The 25,168-nt window shown below is 45.1% G+C and overlaps 1 protein-coding gene across 1 annotated transcript; it reads left to right on the forward strand.

Annotated features, from left to right (window-relative positions):
- The first annotated feature begins 2,418 nt into the window (after positions 1 to 2,418).
- Positions 2,419 to 4,345, forward strand: POU3F2 (POU class 3 homeobox 2). The gene has a single exon (XM_073335155.2). The coding sequence runs from the start codon at positions 2,445 to 2,447 to the stop codon at positions 3,678 to 3,680; it is 1,236 nt and encodes a 411-aa protein (XP_073191256.1). The 5' UTR covers positions 2,419 to 2,444; the 3' UTR covers positions 3,681 to 4,345.
- Positions 4,346 to 25,168: the final 20,823 nt, after the last annotated feature.

Here is a 25,168-nt window from a genome sequence, read left to right on the forward strand (position 1 = left end):
AACACGCGGAACAGCGATTGTATACATCGTCCCTGGCTCTTAGTCTGTGCATAACTGGAGGGGCGGGGGGAGGGAGAGAGACGCAGGGAACTTTTAAGTTGCATAAGGCTGATTTCAGATTGCTTCACCGTATACAGAACTTCTAATGTATGGTGCCTGCTCTCTGCTCAGTGTCTTGTGTGTTTTGTCCACTTGAGAGGTAAGTTTCGCCATCTAGAAATATTAGTTGGGGGTAAATATGTGAGATACACATATTAGGTTATGGCAGAAGTGGCTTTGTCGTTGACTTTCTAAGGATAACACTTGTAAGCACCCCGAGGCACATAAACACACTTTAAAAACTGGTCTTGCAAATAAGCCATTCTCTAGCCTGTGTCCTGAAGTACTTTTATTAGGTATTTGAAGGAAAGCCAGTTCAAATTCAGCCTTGAAAAAGCACTTCCGCCCAATAGGAAATAAGAACAGTGCTTTTCTCCTGGTGTATGCTGTGCTGTGATTCTGTTCAGGCGTTGTTGGTTGTTTTAGTGGAAGTTTGTTGTAGGTTTTGCTTGTTTTTATATCCACGCAATGGACTATAAAGTACCTCATTTGGACAAACTGCACCAGCATGTCAGCATCAAACTGTCAATGTCCTTAAAACACGATCAAAACTATGATTTCTACCGTGGAAACAATTCAGAGACATAAAGTATAAACTGACTTTTCATGGATACCTGCAGAGCAGACGGCATTGCCCCTTTGCTTGCGTTCCTCACACCACAGGAGAGGAAAAATTTCGAGTATAATCTCCCCTTCCTTGCAGCTTAAATGATTTACACTTGGGCCAAGTTGACTCCTGGCTGAACAATCTCTTAATATGCCGCTAAACTAACTAAGCAAGGTACTCCTGCCCGGGCCCTTGTTTCCTAACACTAAAGAGCCTCTTTGTGCTGTGAATATGTTTGCACCAGCCCGTCCACACACTCACACGGAGGAATATTTCCAGCCAAATAGTCTTTCAAGGTATGATAAGTATGGTGATTTATAAACAACTCTCAGAAGTAAGCTAGTTCTTATTAGTAGTAATAAATTCTCCAGTCTGCCCTATTGTACTATTTCGATTAAGATACGTTTAGTCTACAGCGCAGCCCCTTACCCCCCAGTGGTTTATTTTCAAGATAAAGCTTTGGTTTCCACTTAAAAATGGGAAATGAACTCTTTACCACGGCTAACCCGAGTACCGCTCATGCCTAAGAGATCCGCATTCAGTTCCACCATGTCCTTCTTTCCTGTTCGGGCAGCAACTTGTTTATCTTTTTTGTTAGCGCGCAGAAAACGGAGTCGCTGAAGCTGATCTGTAAACACTCCTGTCCCGCAGTGCCTGGGGAAGCCTAACACCGCCGGACTGCCGTGGTTTTGTGATTTGCAAGGTATTAAGCCCTGGGATTCTTTGCTGGGTGTTTTGTCCCGGGTAGCACCTGCTGCTGGGGCAGGTTGGGAATTTCCAGCCTCTTGCCCTCCCCGGAGGGCGGCAGCACCCGGCATCATCACCTTCTTGTATTGTGGCACGGGAGCCACGAGTTTCCCCGGGGCTGCTGGGTGTAAAGGCTATAGAGCTGAATCGCACCCGCTCGGATCTTTCCAAAGCCTCCCTTGTATCTACAAACCGGCAGGCTCTGGTTCATTTTTAAACTGTCGCTAACAAAGTTGCATTTAAAAAAATCGTAAGGAGTCGGCGCGTGGATGGAGGAAGGGCGGCGGGGCGGGCAGGGAATTCATCACGAGTCAACAGAGCAGCATTGATGAAGCGCTAGTGTGACTTACAGAGCGAACAAATTACTGTGGTAAAGTGATCTCACTCTTGTACCAGTGCCATCCTTGCAATCCAGGCCGTGCTTAAAGATAGCCCACTCCACAGCTCGCGCTCTGCGCAGCGCGTGCGTGCACAACCGCAAAGAGCGTTTAAAGCATGCAACGAGCCAGGCAGCTTTGCAATGATGCAAGCAACAGGAGAACAACGTGCATCTCCTCCAGGACTTGCATCGTGCATGGCCAGAGTGGAGCGTACTTGCTTCTCCGGTCGGTACGCGGAGAATCCTCCCCCTCCCCCGCATCTTCCCCCCGCCTCCCCCCATCCATGTGGTTGCGAGCAGCCAAGCGCCGTTTCCCCCCTTAGAGTTTGGTTACAAAAAGGGAGCGAGCGGTTGTGGGGCGGGGTGTCGGCGCCGCGGCTGGGGCCAATCGGCGGTTCCGCCGGAGCCGGTTGCTAGAGGTCTCCACGTAAATCAAAGCGGTGGGAGCCAATGGGAGGGCGCGGGAGGGAGGAGCCGGGACGCGTGCCTTTGCAGTGGGCTCTGCCAAGAGGACTTGGGGGGGAGCGAGGGGAGAGAGGAGCCCGAGGCGAAAAAGTAGCTGTCAAATGCGCGGCTCCTTTAACCAGAGCGATCAGTCCGGCTCGGAGAGTCATGGCGACCACAGCGTCTAACCACTACAGCCTGCTCACCTCCAGCTCCTCCATGGTGCATGCGGAGCCGCCGGGGAGCATGCAGCCGGGCGCCGGCTACAGGGATGCACAGACGCTGGTGCAGGCGGACTACACGCTGCAGAGCAACGGGCACCCGCTCAGCCACGCTCACCAGTGGATCACGGCGCTGTCCCACGGCGGGGGAGGCGGCGGCGGCGGCGGGGACTCGCCCTGGTCCACCAGCCCCCTGGGCCAGCAGGACATCAAGCCCTCGGTGGTGCAGCCCGGGGGCCGAGGGGACGAGCTCCAGCAGCACCAGCAGCACCAGCAGCAGCAGCAGCAGCAGGGGAGACCGCCCCACCTGGTGCACCACGCCGGCAGCCACCACGCCGCCGCCGGGGCATGGAGGACGGGCGCCTCGGCTCACCTGCCGCCCAGCATGGCCTCCTCCAACGGGGGGCAAGCGGGGCTGCTCTACTCCCAGCCGCCGGGCTTCACGGTCAACGGGATGCTGGGCTCCGGCCAGCCGGGCTTGCACCACCACGGCCTGAGGGATGCCCACGATGAGCAGCAACAGCAGCACCACGGCGGGGAGCACCCCGGGGGGCACCCGCAGCCGCACCCTCCGCACCAGCAGCACCCCGGGGGCGGCGGCGGCGGCGGCGGCCACCACGACCCCCACTCGGACGAGGACACGCCGACCTCGGACGACCTGGAGCAGTTCGCCAAGCAGTTCAAGCAGCGCCGGATCAAACTGGGATTTACCCAAGCGGACGTGGGCTTGGCCCTGGGCACCCTGTACGGGAACGTCTTCTCGCAGACCACCATCTGCAGGTTCGAGGCCCTGCAGCTGAGCTTCAAGAACATGTGCAAGCTGAAGCCTTTGTTGAACAAGTGGTTGGAGGAGGCGGACTCGTCCTCGGGCAGCCCGACCAGCATAGACAAGATCGCAGCCCAGGGGCGCAAGAGGAAAAAGCGCACCTCCATCGAGGTGAGCGTCAAGGGCGCCCTGGAGAGCCACTTCCTCAAGTGCCCCAAGCCCTCTGCCCAGGAGATCACCTCGCTGGCGGACAGCCTACAGCTGGAGAAAGAGGTGGTGCGAGTGTGGTTTTGTAACAGGAGACAGAAAGAGAAACGCATGACTCCCCCGGGAGGGACTCTGCCCGGGGCCGAGGATGTATATGGGGCAAGTAGGGACACTCCGCCACACCACGGGGTGCAGACGCCTGTGCAGTGAACTCACATGGGGGTTGGCAGGGGGGGAATTGCCCCCCCATTCCCACTCCCCCAACTTTTGATTGTTTTTTTGTTTTGTTTTTTTAACGTTTTCTCCTATCTTAAAAACAGAACAACACACACACAAAAACCTGCACTGGACTACCCCGCAAACGGTAGCAGGTGAAATGATGTGTTTTGATCTTTACAGGCGAGTGCCCATGCAATGGAGTGGAGTGAGTATCACACACAAACAGACGCGAGACAGACAGATACACGCAGTGTCAGGCACTGAGAGAAAATTTTACAAAAAAAACCCTCAATTAATTACGAAACAAGAGTGGAACCGACTCTGAGCCCTGCTAAACACAAAGGCAGCTTTAATCTTGGAATGATGCTCAGTATAGGCACATGCTGCTGTCTTTATTTGATGTGGCTCCCCATTAGGAATAAAAAAATAAATCCCTTTTGATGTAGACAGTATTTAACCGTTTGAATTTGCACTGCAAGAAAATTGAAGTTTACATTAACAAATACTTTTTTTTCCCGACCTTGATGTTGCAAATGACTTGCATTTCCCACGGTGAGCGTGAGGGAACCATTGACCAGTCTACAAAATGTTACTGTGTTATAACCCTTGCTTTCTTAATGTGTTTATGTGAACTTTTGTTATAAACAAGTCTTCTTACATATGTGTAATGTTTATTTTCTCCTTTTACCATAGCAAATATATGTAAACAAACAACTTCCACTTTCAAGAGATCTGACTCTCACAAACGCTTAAGACGTGCCTTCAGAGGCAAGCGTCCAGTTTGGAAGAGAATAATGAAAACCAATAACGTAAACTTCATTTTCAGGCAGTGTTTCGGGGTTGGGGACAGTAAAAGAAAAATGAATAGAAACTAATTGCTTCATTTTAGGGAGGAAGGCCCGTTGTGAAAGCGCTCGGAGGAAATGTTGTGGAGGTTAAATGTATGTCCAGAGTTTTCCAACAGAAAGAAAGTGACACTTTGAAGAAAACCGGGGGGAGAGGATATTTAACTTCAGACACCCCATATGTAAAGTTCTCTGTGTGCTTTTAGTATTCCTAATTACATAGCACTGGAGTATATGTGCTGATGTCAGCCTCTAAACTTGGTTTTATTGAGCAGTTTCAACAAAAAGCTATAAACAGAAAGAACGGAGAACTTGCATATATATACGTAACACTTAGCCCACGGTTCTGTCTGCATATCTCTAGTGCATTTATTGTTGCTTTACTTTCCATATTTATTTTTCCGCTCATATATAAAAACCCCACGCCCTTTGCTCAACTCGCTGCTCCATTCATTGCACGAAAGGACTAGTTTAAGTTGGGCAGCCTTGTCTCTTTCACTGGGGGGGCTGGGGCGGGAACCAAATGGAGTGGGGAAATGCCATTTTCAATTCCTCTTTTCTCCCCTTCGTCGATAGCTTTAAAGTGCATTTCTTGACATTAGCTCGACGGGAAACGGTTAACTTTCCAAAAACACAAACACAAAAGGCTATGGAGGGGAGTACAGAAGAGAAAACTTTAAACAGTGGCTCTGTAGGAGATGGCGGGGCGGGGGGGGGGGGACTTTACACTGTGCTAAGTACAAATTCACACATGAACTATGTAATCAGCACAAAAGGGTGCTGTCATGGGGGGGAAAAAAAGCTTTTTCATAATCTGAAAAGTTTGCTTAGCTGAGTGTTTGGCAATTATGGAGAAAAACGTGAAACATTCTCTCGATCAGCTCAACAGTGAATTCAGTAGGTAGGACTTTAGAATACGGTTCTTACTGGCTTTTTAAGCGCCTGTCACATTTGGTTGTCTCTTATGTTCTTGGTGAGCAAATGGCGAGTTCTGTTAGGCGTATTTATTTGCCTTTATTCTGTTTTTTCCAACGATGGTCATAATGATACAGGCACTGAGCTTTTTGGGGGGATGTATTCAGCTGCTTGCTATTTAGAGTGCTGAGGACTCGCTCCCAGTGAAAGATTCAGATCAGGGCAGATCCAGTGGTAAAGGGAGGAAATGAACTTTCAGACACATTAATATATGGGTAAGGTCAGAAAAACAGAGTTCAGAGGATGTTTGTGAAAAAGCCTCTAACTCTAAATAGGTTTACTTAAAATAATAATAATAAAAAAGTTACCACGCAAACCTTACCACTATGTATATATGTTTAATATTTGTCCTTTGAAATGCAGAAATAGTTTAAATGTTTTCTTTGTCTATTTTTCTTTGTTTCTTTTTTTTAAATGCTACCCAGGGAAATATTTTCATATCATTTTTAAGTGGCCTGCCTCAATGTATATTTATTTCTTTTAAAGCAAACAGGTTCTGGAAACTGTTTTTCTGTAGCTTTAAATGAGTAGGTAAACAAAATCTATATGGGATGTAATTTTTTTTTAATTATTATTTTGTTTCCGTCTCTAAAAATACTTTGTTTTGGTACATTTGGATGTGCTTGTGGGGAAAAATAAAAACGCAGAGATCCTTATATATTTATGTTAAAGTAATATTTTATTATCTACATAAAACAGAAATGCACAATACCTTCATAGTTTGTTCTACTTATTGAAATATCCGTAATTTGTTTTTAAAGATAGCATTGATTTACATAGTTCTTAAAATCTGAAGGGAGGCGAACACTCTAGTATCTATACTGAGTTGTACTTCCTTTGTACTTAATGGGATTTTGGAGTAAGTGTTCTGGATATATCGACAGGTCCTCCGTTTATAACGTCCAGAGTCTTTTAGGTTAGCACACGAGGCCATTCTCAGTTTGTCTTGCCAAATCTAACCGGGGCAGTATATTTTTAAGCGTTGAATCCCATGATTGTAGGAGTGTCCTTCTTTTGCTGCTTCTCTAAAGAGCTCTGCTTTCGAAGCTAGCAGTCCCGTTCTCGTTGAAAGCATGTGGGAGAGGTGGCGAATATTTGCTCCTCTCTAGCCAGCTCTTAATTTAAGAGCAAAGGCGGAGCTTAATTATAAGGAGTCCCGTTAAAAACAACTAGGTTTAAAGAAAAGAGCTGTCCAGTGACTTCTGGGGGGGGGGGGGGGATGCACACGCCGAGAACGCCCAGTGTTGACATGTACACTGTCTCTCTGGGTTGGGAAAACGAGCTGAATTTTGAATCGATTTAGAAAGCGAAGTGTTAGTTGGTTCCAGTGGCCCTGAAGAGCGTATAAAGGAACAATGCTGTATAAAAAAGTAACAAGTAGTCTAGTAATGGCGATGGCGGGCGCGTGGGGGAGGAGGTTAGATACAGCTGCGCTGTTTGTAACAAATTGGTCACTTTCAAGTGAAAGAGCTCCATGTTAAAGGAGCCCCTTTTGGAGCCTGGCTTACTGGTGGGCGAAATCAAACTGAGCAGTGTTAACACGTGCTCATGTGTTAAAATCCTTTTTGGTTTGCTCGGTTTAATAAATACAATATCCCCCTTTTAACGCTAGTTTCTAGGCGTGTTAGATTTCATCATCTTTTCTAACTCCTAGTCAATACTACACTCGTCCCAAACAGATTCGGCTAAATGATCTTATCTGTAGCTCGGGAGCGAGGTGTTTTGTGGCCACAGACATGCTGATGGGTAAAGTGTTTAAGCTGGGTATGGATTTAAAGTCCTAGGTCAATATTCCAGAGAACTGTCTGCAGAAAACAAGCAGCATCTGCCCTCTGCAGGACATTTCGGTGGACTTGGAGGAAATATTTGCTTCTGACAACAGGCCCTGGTTAACTCTAAACAATCACGTGGCAGCTGGACAAGATGTGACTTTGATGGATACCTGCCTTTCATAGCTGAGCAACAGTCTGCCTCCCCACTCCAGCCCTTGCACCTCTAGCTTGAGCAGCTCCAGGTTAACCGGAGTTTGGTAACTGAACTATTTTTTTAAACACAGAGTAGAATAGCACTGGAAGGAGATGAGCATCGTTCCAAAGACTTTTTCCCCTCTAGCCACAATGAACAAGCTTTTACCACCACCCCCGCAAAAAAAAAAAACAAAAAAAAAACCCACCCCATTCATGCAAACTAGGAACTTGGATCATTATTTTGCTATTGGTAAATTAAGCAAAAATTACAAAGAAACAATTACTAGGGCTGCAGAGTTTCCTGCAGATTAGAGGAAATATTGCACCTTAACACTATGTGGGGTTTAGAGCTGGGTTGAAGCACCGATTTCTATCAGAGACCTTGCTTTATAGATCAGATCTCAACAACAAGATGCGATTTCCTCTGCTCACTCCCTCTAAAGGAGGCCGAAGCCTGCAGGCAGAATTAGATTTTTATTATTAATTATTATTATTAATTATTATTATTATTATAAAGGCCTTTTATTTTCCGTTTCTATTAAGGCACCGAGTAGCTGAGAAGCAGCCAATATTATCTGAGTAGCAACACCAAATATTTGGTTGCAACCCAGACCCCGCGGAGTAAGTTTCACTTCTGCGTGGAGAATGGCTTGGCTCGGCTTTCATTTCATTCCTCGATCTTCTGGTTTGTGGGGGGGCTTTAGAAATCCAGCCTGAGTCCTAGGCACGAACCGAAGAAAGGGGTCGAGGGGAAGAACTGCGGTAGTTGTAGAGAAAAAGAACGAGAAAGAGTGTCCAATATCTCGCGAATTGGCTGCAGAAACCTTGGTGGAATGCAGAAGAGGGGCTTGGTAGATATATATCTGATAAGGCCAGGCTATTGCAGTACTTGCTCGTGAATTTCTTTTTCATAAAGAGATCTATAGATAGACTAAACCAAACCAAACCCTATATTCAGTTTAGCTTTATTTTAAAAATAAAACAGAAAAAGGAGCTACTTGGAGATCCTGTGGACTAGCACAATTTTTGCGGCCCAAACCCAATCGAATAGGAACCTGCAGAAAAGCTAGATTTTAAAAAGGGGAGTTTATGCCTCCTTTTATCCTGGTGTTTTAAGAAAATCGAAAGCTGGTTCGCTCTGCCGAATTTTTATTATTTTCTTAAGTTGCAGTTTTATGTTTACGTTTTGTTTGCCCCATGTGACAAGTGAATATGTAAATTACACTCATTTAAAATGGGTTATACAGCTACAAGGCCATATGCGCGTGCGAGCAAATCAGGGTCTAACTATGTCCATATGTGGCTATGTACACACACATTTATGTTAGCACGCTCGTTTCTTCTTTCTCCACCAGATTGGCTTTAACAGCGACAAAGTTCACTTTCTTTGAATTAACTCTGTCATTTATTTTACACAGCTGTAAACTCCAAAACAAAGAAACCCCCAACAAAAATTCAGTCGCAGCCTGTGTCGCTTTCTTTCTTTCTTTCCTGTCCATGGCGTTTTTGCTTTTGATATAATTAAAATGGGTTATTTGTAAATCAAGGACAGATCCTCTACAGAGAGACCAATTAACTGAGGAGCAGAAATCCACCTCTTTCTTAAAGTTTATTCCACCCACGTCTTTCGGAGCTTTTATAGCTCTTTGTTCTGGTGTTCAAGGAAAACGTGCATATTCCATTCTAGTAGGGAGAGAAAATTATCTTTATACAGCTGCCCATTATGGTGAGCCCGTCTTGAGAGCAGAATGAACTGTATGTGTAAAATATGGAAAGTTAGCGCATTAGAATTACCCAAATAAATACCCCCCAAAAGAGGCAGATGTCACAGATTTTTTTTTCCACAGAAAGGAGGGGGAGCCGTAAGTGCCCATTGGCAGCCGACTCTCTGAACAATATGTTGGTTTGGGGGGGATGTAGCTGGTGAACTGAGATCTTACCGCAAATATTTTAAATGAAAATCAACTGTCGGTTATAAACAAATCTCCGCTCCCTTTTCTAATACGGATCTCCCCCCGCCCTTTAAAAAGAGAGGGGTTCCTTTAAAGCATTGTGATGCCGTGGTATTCTGGAAAGGAGGAAAAGTTGCCTACACTTTTCTTTAGGGATATTTTTAAATGAGTGTTTTAAGTGTTTTAATTCGGAGGCAGTTTTACCTTCCCTTGGAAACCTGCTCATCAAAAGCGATATTTGGGAGGGGAGGAGGGGACGCCTCTCTTAAGTGTTTGGTTACATTGTTTTGGAAGGAAACGCCTTTTTCTTGAAAAAGTTCCTTTTTAAATCTGTAAATGGAAAAGCAAAATCCTACAAAGTTCTGTTCATTAACTTGGAAGTTTGAGTACTTGTACACTCGACTCCCTAGACTACAGTCGACTCTCCATTATGGTCCGAATGTATTAAACAACAGCAATCAAATTACAGCTCAGCAGCATTCAGCCTAGCAGTTGATGCACTTTGTCGTACTTTGAAGAGCATGTTGGGGGGGGGGGAGGAAGGGGAGAGGGTAATCATAGTTTCGAAAGCATTAAGAGAAAAGCACAAGCTCCTTCCCAATGTATGCCTCTCATTAAAAAAGTTACCATGGCGGTAAAAATAGTCAAAATTGTTTTGCGTGGATTTTAATAAAATAGTTTAGTCTAAGTTAAAGTCCCTTTTCGAGAGCTACAAAGTCCACAAAGATAAACATAAGCGTCTATTAACCCTTGTCTTATAAACTCCCAGTTGTGCCCAGCTTTCATACAGCGCTTCAAACACTGGGGGCTTGGCTATGCCATATGCAGCCCATAAAGTTGAGACTATACCACACCTTGTAAACCCATCGGGGATGTTGTGCCTACAGATTTGCAGGAGTCTCTCGATAGCAACGGATTTTCGCTGCCAATATTATGGCACAGGCTAGTCCCGTTTCCCCTTTGGGGCAGAGGGGCGGTAAATCGAGTCCATACGGGGACAAACATGTAGAATTCTGCGGGTTACACTGAATGAGGGTGGAGACAGTTTTGCAGTGGGCTGCCAAAAGGAGCGAGATCTCCTAAAATCCCTGTTGGGGGAAATGTGTACCCTTTGTTCAAAATAAACTACCGGGGGGTGGGGGGAGAGAATGAGCGGAAAGGTGATCTTAGTTATTAGGCGCTTTGGAGCAGCCATCTCTGCTGACTTTAAACCCCGAACGAAACAGCGGTAAAACACAATGGGATGCTCCTGATCATTTCTGCTGGGTGTGACAAAGAGCTTTTAAGCAGGATGCAAACAACAGTAGCTAACAGCGGCCCACACGCCAGACCGGGAAAGGAAAATCAAATATAAAAATCAATTTACAAATGGAAAACACGCTAAAATAGACCCCTTTCACAACTCAAACGTAGGACCCTGACCCAGCTCGGCCAGCTAAATTTGACCTTATTCTTCATGCAACCTAAAGGGAGGAGGAAAATGTCCTTACTCTGCGATGCTGTTTGTACCCCATTCCGGATACGCGGGCAAGTAATGAGGCGAATACAAAATGAAGTTAGACTAACATATTGGGCATGCAATTTGTCTGCTCTATAAGTCTCAGCTACGACTCTGCTGTGTCCCCCAGGGATTTCAGGGGCATAGCTGACCGTTAGAATAGCAGAATTTAACCAAAGCAACTGCATCTCAACCCAACTGGTGTTTGCGAGAGTTAGCAGCAGCATTGTAGGCGCGTTTGAGTAATGTAGAGAGGTCACTGGCAAAAGGAGGTGGTCAGACAGCCCGTATGCCTGGAACAACGATATTTAAAACAAATAAAAAAAGCCGATCAGGAGCGTATGAAAAGGATGCCAGGCCGTAGGTCTGCTGCCAGTGGCTTGCGGTAGAGATTTCTTGGCTAGTTCTAAAAGGGTGGCAGTTCTGGCTTTCGTGTTTAAGGGGAGAAACTCGGGCAGAGGCCACGCTGCAAAACTGTTTGTAAAATGCCCTCTCTCCCTCACTCCAGAACTTGCAAGAGACTCTTATGAAAGTTAGGGCTTCTCTTAGGCTGCCTGAGTCATTCATTAATTCTCTTTCCCTCCTTGGTTCATTCATGTCTGCAGTCATTCATTGCCAAGTCCATGGAGGCATCAGCTCCTTGGTCAGTAGGGGAGACATACAAACAAGGATGGTGCTATTTATTTCCCCCTGCCTGTGGATTTCTAAGACATTCAAGCAGGCACAATCATTAAACTAATTTGTATTTGATTGTTTGGGCGGACGGGGGTTAGTTTTATTGCACTAAGCATTCAAGCACGCACGCATCGCTGATTACCAGTATACATTAAATAAAGTTGTTTGTACACATTGTCTTACCACATATAGGCAGTCTTATTATTCTAATTACTCTAATTAGTGCATTGAAATGTTTTCTACTTGATTTGAGGAGACAGTGATTAGTTCTGTTACTTCTTTTAACTCTTATATCATGGGAAACTGTTGATGCATGTTCCAATTACTTTATTTTTCTCTTGACTATAGTGCGGGCGAAAAGTATAATGAACATTATCAACCTCGGTGAGCGGCAACTTTGATCTGTTCCCCCAACTTGAAAGAGCTTCCATTTTTTCGGATAGATTTTTTTTTTTGCCCCAACCATACAGATATATTTTAAAAGCTAGATTTCGAACTATCATCAATAATTCCTTGTAGCCCATACAGTGCAATGCGGGCTCCCGTTCCTCAGTGCTTTGGCATATAATGATCGTAGCATTTACTTTTAAAAAAGCTATCTGGAGTATATTTTCTGGAAATCCATTTCATAAGCTTTAAATTAATGTTACTATTAACTGATAAGATCAGTTCATCAAACACGTTACTTCGATAGGGAATTGTAATTAAACCCTTAATCCCGTTGGACACTTTTTTCTTTAAACACTTTTTTTTTTTAAGAATGGGAAGGGGTTCAAAGTTGAGCATCGCAAGTCCAGCAGGGGGATTAATTCGTTATCTAAATAACCATCTTGCCTATTGATCCAATAGACTTTTTGTTTTTACCTTTGGTGTTTATCTGCGAGGCCCTGAAAATGAGGATACTACAAAGCGAGCAATTTGGATGCAACTCGCCTCCCGCTCCGTTTGCAGAAACAGAGACTGGCTACTTCTGAATAAGAAACACGCCGCTTTTATTGGTGGCTTTCCCCTCCTTGCTGTGGTTTGGTACATATACATAGGGGGGAACGGCCAGTGAATTCGTAGCCGTCCAGATGTGGAAGGAAATTGTGGCGTTCCATGGGGGACTCTCCGGCCTAGCCTGCTTACATTTACACTAGGCTTAGCCGGGCTCTGAAGCCCCGTCCATAACCCTTTCCCGAGTGCCCGGCCCTAAGAAACGCCGCACAAAGGGGAGAACCTCAAAGAGCCTGTTCCCAATGACCCCGCGGCTGCTGGGGTTCCTTAAAACCGCCGCCCCCAAGCCGGTGCCGCGGGTGAAACCGGCTCCTCTGCTGATGGTGCCGGGAGCTGGGGGGAGCGCGTCTCCGCCTTTGCATCGGGCTGCCGGGGGAAGCTCTGGGTGGCTGGAGAGTCCAGAGCCCCGAGCGGACCCGGCTGCTCTGCCCCGCATTGAGAGGAAACGGCGCCCTCCCAAAGCCTGGCTGCTCGGCTCTCTAGCCCAGGCGATGCCTCCCCGGCCAGCCAAACCCTTCAGAGCCCCCCCCCCCCCCAGCGCGGTCGGGAGCTTGCAAAGCTGCTTCAGGGGAGTCGGCTGCAGGCAGGGAGGATCCCCGGGGCGGGGGAGAGGGAGGGAGAGCGCCCTGCGCGAGCCAGGAGGCTGCTGCTGGGAGTTGGGGCGGGGCGGGCACCCCTGGGGGTTCAGTCCCAGGAAGGGGGTGGGGGAGAGTCTGCTTCCCCCTTCCCCTAGGGAGTCGCAGCATTTGGAGCCGGGGCTGCCGGAGGCGTTTCCAAGGGACGGTCCGTGTCCCTCGGCCATTAAGGCGCCCTGCTGTAGCCGGAGCGGCCCCGGATTTATCCTTGCCCGGAGAGTGTATTGTGCCACGCAGTCCCCTCCCCCCGCGGTGGCTCTGTTATGTAACAAAGTGTCCCCCGCGAGTGTATTAGACAATAAAGCTCCCCCCTCCCCTTCAGCCCCTGCCCGGTGCATCTGTTCGGGGGGATTTCTTTCCCGGCGGCAGGGAGGTCAGAAAGTGGATCTTGGGCGCCCCACAGCGGCCACAGCTGCAATTGGCGCGTTGGCGCTGCCTCGTCCCGCCTGCAAAACCCTCGCTTGGCCCGTGTCCGTTTGGCTAAGCTCCGGGCAAGCCTAGGCCTGGCCAGTGGCTGCAGCCGGGCTAGCGTCATGAAACTTAACCCCAGTGGGTGGAAGGAAGGGCGAAGGAACTGCCCCCCCCCCACCCACCCACACACACACACCCGCCAAGGCAGGGCGAGCCAGCGAGGTCACAGAGCCCCTTGCGCTTTGCGTCTCATAGCGCAGGTGAGAAGCTTTTTGAAGCTCCTGATCCGCTTTGAAGCGGATTTGAAAAAAAAAAAAAAAAAAACCTCGATGATCCCAGCTGGAAGGACACCCGCCCTGGGCCAGCTGCGCTCTGGTGCCCGGCGGGCGCTGGCGGGGCCCCGATGTTCCCGGGGAGCAGAGAGCGTGGAGCCAGGTGGGGCTGGCGTGAAGTCAGCGCAGGGCTCGGGCTCAGCACGCAGCAGTTCGCCTGACAGCGGCTGGCCCTCGGGTACTGTCCCTAGGGGCAGGTTATAACCAGTGACCGCCCACCAGGTGGACCGATTCCATGGCTCCCGAAAGAACGTTATTTTCAGAAAACTGCGCCCTCTTTACCGGCATGGGGGCGGTGTGTGCGCTCTTCGGCGGGGCAGAGTACACAGAACCCCTCAGCTCCCTCCACTGCGGCGCTGGAGGGTACTGAAGCGAAGTACTTAACGTGCGTGCATTTGGGGGGTGTTGGGTTGAGGTCCGGAAAGATTTATTTTACAACAGAATCCGGCTCTGTTATTGCATCACTGCCCAGTCGGAGACACGAGCAAGTTTGAATTCAGCTCTGAAAAGCTACTTAGAGAGGGAAATATTTACTACATTGAGTTTGATAGCCATCACGGCAGGAATAGTTTGCCTTCCAGTTCAGTGTTTAGGGCCTGAGCCAAAGTCCGTTTAAATCTCTGGTTATTGGACTAAGGCTATGCCTTTGGATCAGGTCTTTGAGTTTGTCTGGTCCAAAAGCGACAGCTGAATTAATCCCGTTGCATTAATCACGATAGCAGCGGCGTCCTTCTAGGGCGAACAGTTGTACTTCTCTTCACTGGGCAGCAGCTGGTATTTACTTAACCATCCGCGACCACGGGTAACAAACAAACTGGAGAGGTCGTTTTACGCAAACCTGTCCTCACCCCCGGTCTAGCGAGTCCCCTTTCTTATGCCAGGAGCAGGGCTGCGGAGGGGAACTACTCATTCAAATCAACCACTCGCTATCTCTTTTCACATCAACCTTCAATTCCAGAACATGTTCGATAGTCTGATCAAATAATTCGACCTTCCCTTCGCAAGGCATCTAAATAACAATTCCGCGAGAGCCCTGTCTATTCACTAGCCCTAATGAGTTTCACTTCCTCTTCTTATCTCCAGGGTGAATCTAAGTTATGCGGTCTCCCCAGTAATCAGACGGACTTTTTGTCTCTTGCTTTCTGTTATTGTTGTTGTTACTGTTGTTGTAAAGTTTTCTCCAAGGTCTAATTCTAGAGCGAATTATCTCGGGGTGTAAAACACAATCAGTGGAAACACTGCTTGCAAAAAACAAACAAAAAACCACAACCCTCTGATTGCTTTAATTTCTGCCTTTCCTTTCAGACTTTCCTTTCTTTCTTTGGCTGGAGTGCTTGCACTGACAAAGGGATATACAAGAGCTGACATGACTCCCCGCAAAATATCCGCGCCCCCCAACACGAACACACTTCCGAAAAGCAGGGCCCAGCTAGCAGTAAATATTTAATCGCTCCTTTGCTTGCTGAGCCGGGAGATGCTGGCTGTAACCGGTAACGTACAATGTTACAGACGCCCCCGCAGTGCTGAGTGCACACGGGGCTCTGCACCCCGCCGGGGTGACGGCTCCAGGCGCGGTGTGCGATTGTTGTCCGTTTGCATGGCGCGACGCGGAGTTCCGCGGCAGAACAGATGGGCGCGCGCGCGTGGCTGGCAGCAGCCAGGACAACTTTTGGGGACGTGCGTTGGCCACCAGCCGAGGCACGCGAGGGGCAGCAGAGAGCCAGCAGTGGGGAAGACACATGCTGCCTTGGAGGCTGCCTTGCCCCCACACCCAACCAGGGGCAAGTGCTCTCTGGCCTTAGCCAGCCAGCGAGGTAGGTCCCCGAAAAGCAGAACAAGAGGGGCTGAATCAATACCTTGGCCGCAGCAGAGCACTGCCCCTTACAATCCGCGTTGGGCTGTAATATGCACAGCGGGGTGCTGCCCTCCACGCCGAGGGACAAGGAAGAAAACTTGGCTGGGGCATGAAGGAAGCCATCAGCAGCCTCTTCAGGACTATCCAGTGCAAGAAAAGGGCATCCCTTTGCCTAGCTAAGGCCTTCTCCAGCTCCATAGAGGCTGAGCACTCTGGAGTCAGCTTTCTCCTGGTAAGATGCTTCCCTGTAGGAATAGCATAAGTCTGAGTACAAAAGAGGGGAATGATTTATGTTCTTTCAAGATGCAGGAATAACACTCTGACATACCTCAGGGGTTCCTAGAATGTAGGCCATTTCTGATGGTCATTCCTTCTCCGCAGCTTCTGCGTGGCCATTTACAGCAGGTCCATGTGCAAGCCAGAGCCACCAAACTGCTACTCTCTCCTCCAGGAGCCCTGCAAAAATAAAGTTCATTTTCTTGAAAAAGAGCTGAGAGGCTATTTTCTGGCAGGGAGGAAAGATGCGGACTCATAGCCAGACTTAGCATATTTGGGCAGGCCCCATGAAACAATTCCCTCTGCTTCTACATCCTTCCCCTCAAGAAACAACACCACAACCATCTATGCACAGGGCTGGTTTAAAAATTGTGGGCAGGGGGAGCCAGAGGATTCTTAGAGATATCTCTAGATGTGACTGATTCATTTTTCATACAAAGTTGGTATAGGTGTAATCTGTCAGCACTCTCTAACCCCAGCTTCTGAAATGTAACCCAGCTGCTTATTCCTTTCAACTCTCCTTATTAGTTTATACAGGATTCTGTTTTCAAATTGATCTGTCCTCGGAAAAGGGCAAGAAACTTTAAACACAAATAAAGTGTCCTTTAAATTTCTCTCAATTTACAGTTTTTCTATAACACCCATTGACGCACCCCAATCTAAGTGCTTCCTGAATTAGGGGAACACATGGCTGAAGGCTCCGGGAGGCTCAACGGCCAGTTCCCAGTGGTTTATTTCCTTGTTGGGAGATAAATGAGTAGACAAAGATCCAGGATTGCAATCCAAGTCTAATTTTATTGGCAAGAATCTACGCTCTCCAACAGGGATTTTGAGATAATTTTGATAACTCACAAATATAATACAACAGAACTTCAGGTAAGCAGCTGTCTTCAGGTTCTGAGCCAGGCTGCTGTTTTAAGACTTAACTCTTCACCAAATATATCAAAATTTCCTGACAACCATATGTTCCTGGCCTGCTTAAGAAAATCATTCCTGCTCCAACTAGGTCCTGCTTGCTCAACTTCTCTGAGTTTGGACTCTATGAGTGAGATTTTCAAATGTACTGAGGGCGGGCCTACCTCTCTGTCCCTACTGAAGTCCATTTATCAAGTTCAATGGAAGGAGTTGGGTGAAATTCTTGCCCCATTAAAGTTAATGGCAAAACTCCCATGGAATTCAATAGGACCATGATTCCATCCCATGTCTAATGGTGCTGGGACAAGTAAGCTGCCCTCCTCTGTCCAACTACTCTGCAATACAAAGGAAACACAAACACTATTAGAATTTAATAAACCTCCCCCTTAAAATGCAAATGTTTTTCAGGAGTTTTCATCTCTTGCTTGTATTTATGGCAAGTGACTTTAAACTTAGAGTTACCAATTCATCAGTGAGCTGTGGTGTATCTGCAGTGGCTATTAAGCCTTTCTACAGATTCCCATTCAGATTTTTTATCAATAATACCATTGGTTTCATATCTTTACTGCTGTTGTTACACTACCTAGGCTGTTTATTTTACTCCCATTATAAGTATTTGTAAAAAAAACAAAAACAAAAAAACCCCAAAACCCTTTTCAAAATGCTATGACAGAATTTGGTTCACCAAAGCAGGTAGAAAAGAGTTACCATTTGAACTTTACACCGTCTCTCAGTGATATTCAGTCTGGTGTCTCAGTCTCCCACTAATCCAAGCAGCAAACTGAGGTGCAGAGAATAAAAAATTAAGTAGTTGAGAGAGAAAATGAAAGACTAGACAAATAAGGTTATTGAATCAAATGGACAAGCACTATAATATTAAATAAAATTGGGTGGAAATAATCAGAGTTGATCAGCTCAATATCGGTTACATGCCCATAACTGATACTGAGATGATCAACTCTGATTATTTCTACCCAATTTTATTTAATACTTATTTTATATATATATATATGTAAAAGCATTGCCTAATACAGAAAGGGGAAACAGTGGATAAATTATTGATTGGTACAAAGGGACTATAGCTCCATCTAAGCCCTAAATTAAATGTGTTCTGTTAATATAGCTCAGTCTACAGTAGACAGGATACCACTATGATTATACACCCTTTTGAAGCACAAGAAAAGAGCCTAAAAAAGAGTTTCAGGAACACTTAGGACGATAAAAGTATACTAGGATTCATAACATACTCTCCCCTTGGATTTCCATAGTGAGTCTGAGGAACTGGATGTGGTTGACCTTTCCTGCACTGCAATTTTAGCAAATAGTGTCAGTGTTTAATCCATATCTATGCAACGTATAGGTCCAGTGATAGTAGTTTTGTCTACATGCCTGATTTCAGCTGTCCAATCCAGATTAGAATTATTAGTAATTTTTTTTTACTAAACAGGATAAAAACAAAGTATGGTCCGGAGCTTATAGCTGTTTGATCTTGGGCAAGTCACAGGCTTTTTCAAATGTAAACCACTTAACCTACCTCACAGAGATTTTAGGTCTGGGCCTTAATGATTAAAAGTCAAATTTAGCAAAGTGCTTAAACATGTGTAACTTCTTATTTATTATTTGTATTGTCATAGCACCTAGGACCCCACTGTGCTAGGCACTGTAAAAACACAGAACAAAAAGATGGTCCCTGCTCAAAGAGATTACAATCTAAGTTTAAGACAAGTGACTACAGACACACAGATGGGTAGCACATGTTCTTAAATCAATGAAATTAAAGCATGTTCTTAAAGTTAAGCATAAGCTTAAGGGCTTTACTGAATCAGGACCAAAATATCCGTAAAGTGCTCAGAGATGCTCAGGTTTAAAGCACTACAGAATTGGTTATAATTGGTCATTATAGTAGAATATGACAATAGTGAATGTTCTAACGTGAGGAACAAGCAATCCTGATGGACCAGCAGGATCTTAACACCTTAGCCAACACAGCAAGAATAATTTTTATACATACAGTGTGTTTGCCCAACTCCTTTTCCTGTTACAATCACAAAATGCATGTACTCCAGCACTACAATTTACTTAACCAACAGATACCACATCACTGTTTCTATAAACAGTTTCCACTCTGCTGTGGTCTACAAGACTGTGCCCATCTCTTCAGCAATAAAGGAAAACATAACAGGTACTTTCCCTCTGGGAGAGAGATGCAGCCAACAGCTACAAAATGGTCACTTTAGGGCTGCAGTTGTTTGACTCTGCCAGATTTAAAGGGCCATCCCCAGAGACGCTTCTGGGGAAAATGCTGCCCTGAGGAAAGTTACTAGGGAGTTCTATTCTCCTTCTTAGTGCAGAAGAAATGGTACATTTTCACAATCTCTCGCAAATTATGTTCTGAAACATTTAAGTAAAGTAAATACTATTTTCAATTTTTATTAGTAACTTCCATTAAAGTATACTTGGATGATTTGATATTAACATTAAAAAATATGGGTTGATATTTGTCACAGATAATCTGCATATATGGATGAATGTAATCTATTAATTGGTGCATGGGCCTAAACTCCTCATGCAGGGGCCATACATTTATATGATATCTCTGGCTTGGGGAGTTTGTATTTGGACTCTTGATTGGATTGAAAGATGTGTGAAAGTGCTTGTAGCTGGCCAGCTCCCTATTGACCACCTATCTGAGGAGACTCAAAGGAGCTCTTTATTTCAGCATAAGATTTCCTTCTTGCTATCAGGTGACAGAATATGAAGAAGTACTCACTCCTTTGACAAATTATTAATTATTCTCAAACTGTGCCCCTTTTCTGGTGATCTACCATCTTTAATGAGGGAGACACAGAGGAGTGAAGGCCTGTGTTTATTTGAGAATAGCAGAATGCCTGGGGTTAAAGTTTAACTTGAAGGCTGCTGTTGGCCTCTCCCCAGTGATTAAAATATTGAAAAGTAGAAGGGGGCAAATACAAAGAAACAAACAGATATCTGCAATGCAGCTCTGAAGATTTAATCAGTGCCGAAATTTATGGTATCTTAAATCCCCTTTCTTTTCCTTGGCTAATACAGATAGTAAAATAATTATTATGCTGTGTTCTGGTGAAGCATACTTAATCTGAGAACTTCACAGTTAAGCTTAATGACACTACTAGAAGATATGATCAATATTTCCCCATTTCACAGACAGGGAATCTGAGTCACAGAGATTTTGCAATTTGCCCAGAGGTTACACAGCAAAGCTGGGAGAAGAGTCAGCAATATAACCCTCCAGATCTTCCAGTTCCCAGTCTCTAATTCTAACTACTAAACTGTTCATATAATTTTTGGTATGTAATCCACAGAAAATAAACTGGCCTATGCTTTGTATAGGGTGCTGCTGTACACCTTATAGAAGGTCTGATTGTTAGGTAATAGCAAGTCACCCTAAATAATTATACCACCACATCAGAATCAACAAAATATATAGAAAAGAAAAACACACAAATACTGCAAACAGCACATGTTAAGCCTCAGTTATTCAAGTAGCTGGGTCAGAGAACTTTGTATACAAACATTTCATGAATACTTGAGGGAATTTATTAACACAAACAAAATCATAATGAAATGTCTTTATCTCATCTAGGAATATTGTATCTTACGTTTTCTGTACTATAGCTTACCTACCCCAGTGAAATGTTAATTTTACCTATTTTCAAAATGCCACGTTCAACAGTTTAGCTCTCGAGGGAGACAGTGGGTGAGGTAATATCTTTTATTGGACCAACTTCTGTGGGTGAGAGAGACATGTTTTCGAGCCACACAGAGCTCTGGGATTGACATGGCCACAAATACAGTTAGGTCTCTAACATTTCACTCCTGTATATGCTAGGAATTGGAACCACTTTCAGCAATAGATCCCCTTGAACAGGTGTTGAAATATGATAGTGTAGACAAGACAACTATTTTCAGTACTGTTTAATGAGGAAAGACTGACAGTTGCTTACACCAATCACAGTTTCTGAAACTGTATTAAGTGCTCGTGTAGACCGCACACAACCATTTTCAGAACTGACTCAGGGGCTCCCTCAGTTTAGGCACCCATAGCACCCCCCAACCTAAAAAAATGCACCCCTTCACCCAGAGTCCAGCCTCGGGGCATCTTCCCAGCCCAGACACCTGCACCCCTTATCCCCAGAGCCCAGGAATCCAGAGAGAGAAACAGGCTGATGCTGGGTCCCGGGCTTGTATAGCATTTCCTGTACATTGCCTCCTTCCTTCAGGACGTGCTGGGAACCGCAGCTGCTGGGAACCCTTCAGCTCCTCCCCCCCCAGCAGGGTCTTGTTTTTGTTAGCTGGAGAGCTCCAGTAGCCCCTAGTGGTGGCCAGGAGCTCTGTGGCACCAATTCTGCAGGGGGGAAGGGGGAATGAAATTCTGTGTAGAACATTAATTTTGCACAAATTTGGCATTGCACACTGGCACAGAATTCCCCCAGGAGTATACAATGCACAGAGACATTTAAGTACATAAGAATGGGATCCACAAATGCTAGCAAACTGAGTGGGGAGTGGCCAATAGGAAATGCTGAAGAGAGCAATGTGGCCTACAACCTGCCCACTCAGGGAGTTAGTCACTTAAGTCTGGGCTGGATGAAGCATCTATCTCTGCTTGGGATTCTCAGATAGGGATTATCATTTTGGGATTCTCAGTTAGACACCAAAGTGGTTTTTTAAAGAAATGCTGGAGGGAGGACTCTACATTTTAGTCCAGTGGTTAGAGCACTCCCCAGAATGCAGGAGATCGGGACTCAATTACCCTTTCCCCCCTTTACTTGATGTGGAGAAGAGATATCAACTCTCAGATGAGGACCCCAGCCACTTGGTTTGGCATATTATGGTGTGGGTCCCTCTCAATCGTCTTGTTGTAGCTGTTCCAGTATGTATAAATAGTTAAATGTGGTTTGAGACAGAAAGAGAATGATTCGATAGCCTAGTAGTTAGGGAACTTTCAGACAGGTGGGAAAACTAAATTCAAATACCCTGTCTCCACCTCAGGTTCGAGGGAGGAGAACGAACCCTAGTCTTCTACCTTCTGGGTGAGTACCCTAACTACGGCACTGAAGATTACATAAGGTACACTGCTGCCTCCTCCTTCCTCCCCTGACCTGTTCTGAGAGAGTTTAGGCATGCTCTGAGCATGCCTACTGGATAAGACCCTGCATGCAAATTGATAGGTGGGGAGATACCTAGTTGAGGATCTCAGTGGGGTTTAGGTGTGAGATAGGTGCCTAAACTGAGAGAATGGTGCACATGCTTACTGGCCGAAACTCAGGCACCTAGGGCTTTTAGGTATCTAGAATTAAGCAGCAGCTGAGCAAGGGTTTTGAGGATCTCAGTGGTGCCAAAATGTTGGATTTAGGTGTCTAAAGAGGTAGTTGGATGCCCAAGTCCCTTTGTGCATGTAGTCAAAGGTGTTTTTCATCCTTTAGTAACAGGGTTCCTATGTTAAAAATGCAACTACAAAAATCACAAATTAAATTGCCAATGGCTGTCAGAAAAACAAAATGTTTTTTTCCAGAATACTGAATGTCTCTTTGCCAACTTAATGCGCTCTTTAATATGGATAATTTATTTAAATTAGGGGTTGTTCACTCTACAGCTTTTAATTTAGGGCCTGAGCCAATGTCATGGAAGTCAAGAAGAGTTTTCCATTAACTGCAGAGGGCTTTGAATCAGGCCCTTAACTTCTAACCAGTTAGTGGCATGGTTGTTTCTAAATACATTTCGGTCCACACACAATGTGATTAAAATTCACTTAACAAACATATTGGCTAACAATGTTTTTGACTTTGTCAAAGGCCTAGGAAGGCACGTGGGTGCTTCTCTGCCAGTAAATGGTTCAGCATACTGGCTTTTTGAAGCAATGACAGGACTTCTTGAGTTACCTGTGTACTTAGTTTGGCTGCTTATCCTTCATCCCAGAACTCTAAGGTGTGACATCACAGTATGCATTGCTGCATATACTGCTGGTATCATTCAGAGGGCCTGAAGGACATGTACACAATCCCCAACTTAGGCACTAGGTGGTTACTTTTTCCCAGAAAGCACCAGTGAAAGCACATTAGGCGGTGTGGAGGCATAAATATGGCTGATCCATTGTTGTGAGGCAAAAAGGCTGAAGTGTAAATACAACTCACGTTGTGTTTGTGTAACTGCATCAGATGAGAGAGTCATAACCTCATTACACAAATATGGTGGTACTTGAAATGTGGGCAAAACCTTAGTTATTTTACTCTTACAGAAATCTGGCAGCTTAAAACTGCATGGCCATTTCATAGATCACAGGGTTCAAATGTTAAATAATTTCGAATGCTTAGTTCTTGTGTACTGTGGAAAAATATTAAAATACTTAGAACAGAAATTGCCAGATAATATCAAACATGCCATGATAGACTATGTGTACCAACAGCTACAACACGTGCTGTATCAAATCTATTGTTTTTTCTATTTATAAAATGAGTTCAAATAAGGTTGCCAATTTTATATGAAAGTACAAGGGTAAATTAAAATGGTTTCAGATTCATTCATCCATCCTTCTAGATGGATAAAATATAAAGGACCCAGCACTGAGATACACATTACCATTACTTTCACATTTATACTAAATATTTAATGAATGGTGCTGCAACCCATCAGGCATTAAAAACAATTACAATGTTTTAAATAGGTTAGTCTGGCTCTGCTGTTGTCACACAATTTCTGTTATCACTCACACCACCAACCTTCATGTACATGTGCTGATTTCTCAATACTGTACATAGAAGAAAAATTCAGAAATAGTCTTCTATCAAAATAGGAGACGAAGAAGCCAAGTTCTCAAACATCATCCTTGCCCAAGCAAAACACCTATTGGTATCACCAGGTGTTTTGTTCAAGTAAGATGTGAAGAAGCAGGGTTCTGTCTTGTATTTATGTTTCCTTATCATTAGAAACAGTAACAGCAGTAAGATGGGTGTTGGATGATAGTTTTGACATGTTTGAAATGACATTGGCCTGAGGCAAAGTTGTGAGACAAAAGCACCTAAGTGAGGCTGAACACTTCTGTACTATGTTAGAAATGAAAAGTTGTTTTAAGAAATGTCCTTAGAGACACAAGAATACAACTCTAAACTCGGAATCTAACAGTTCGTACACTAATGCTTTCCTAAACCATTAACAGGAGCAGGTGAATTAAATACATGTGGGAACTCACTGTAAGCCATGTTTGGAAGGGGATGGGAAGTGATGGCACGCTCTAGAGTTGACTAGAGAGCAACAATTCCGTTCTGCAGCAACATTTGGGGTTTCAAATTTGATTTTGTCCTGCATTGGAACAAAAGCAAAACCTTTCAAAAATTTTAGTGAAAATGGACCTGTCAAAATCTCTGTTTTCTGACCAAGACTGTGTCCCTATCCATCCTTGTGTTTTTCATCCCAGATCACTGAATAAGACAGAACAGGGACCTGAAATTACATCTCCCACACTGCAGGCCACTGTCCTAACCACTAGGCCTGCTCAGTTTCTCTCTCTGTGATGTAAACTTTGTAAAAACTGATATATCTTCACAAAACATTTCAGCTTTGATGAAACAGTATATTTCAATAAAATTTCATTTGATTGAAAATGTGATCAGCTCTAGCTTACTCTCCCTATCCTGTAGCTGTGTTTACACTGGGCTCGATTTTTTTCTTCCAAGAATTTCACATTATTTCTACCAGTGGTACACCTCCAGTGGAAGTGCAAGTGTAGGCAGGGCTCCAGGCAGTAGTCAGAATTTTAAGCACCATGTCCTCTAAAGCTGCTCACAGTAAGTACGAAACTAAGGTTAAAACACCAGTGATCACTTATCTGCACTAGCCCACTCACCATTGCTCCCACTGGTAGAGAAGACAGGAACGGGGAAATCTTGGCAACAAAGCCTAGTATAGAAAAGGCTTTAATTTTAAGGATTATGGTGATCCTGAAAGGTGCTAAGCACTTCCTGTGAGGCAGTGGGTACCCTCAATTCCCACTAGACTTAATGGCTAATCTACATCACATTTTATTGTGTTTCAACATGACTGTGAGTTACATAAGTGTTGGTCAGCATTATGTCAACAGTTAGACCAGGCCAAAACTGTGTTTAACATCA

The sequence above is a fragment of the Lepidochelys kempii genome, chromosome 3, assembly GCF_965140285.1.
Source record: "Lepidochelys kempii isolate rLepKem1 chromosome 3, rLepKem1.hap1, whole genome shotgun sequence".
In the NCBI taxonomy this organism is placed as follows: domain Eukaryota; kingdom Metazoa; phylum Chordata; order Testudines; family Cheloniidae; genus Lepidochelys; species Lepidochelys kempii.

Excerpts from the sequence above, each read along its gene's own strand:
- POU3F2 (XM_073335155.2), top strand. The coding sequence starts at position 2,445 with ATGGCGACCACAGCGTCTAACCACTACAGCCTGCTCACCTCCAGCTCC.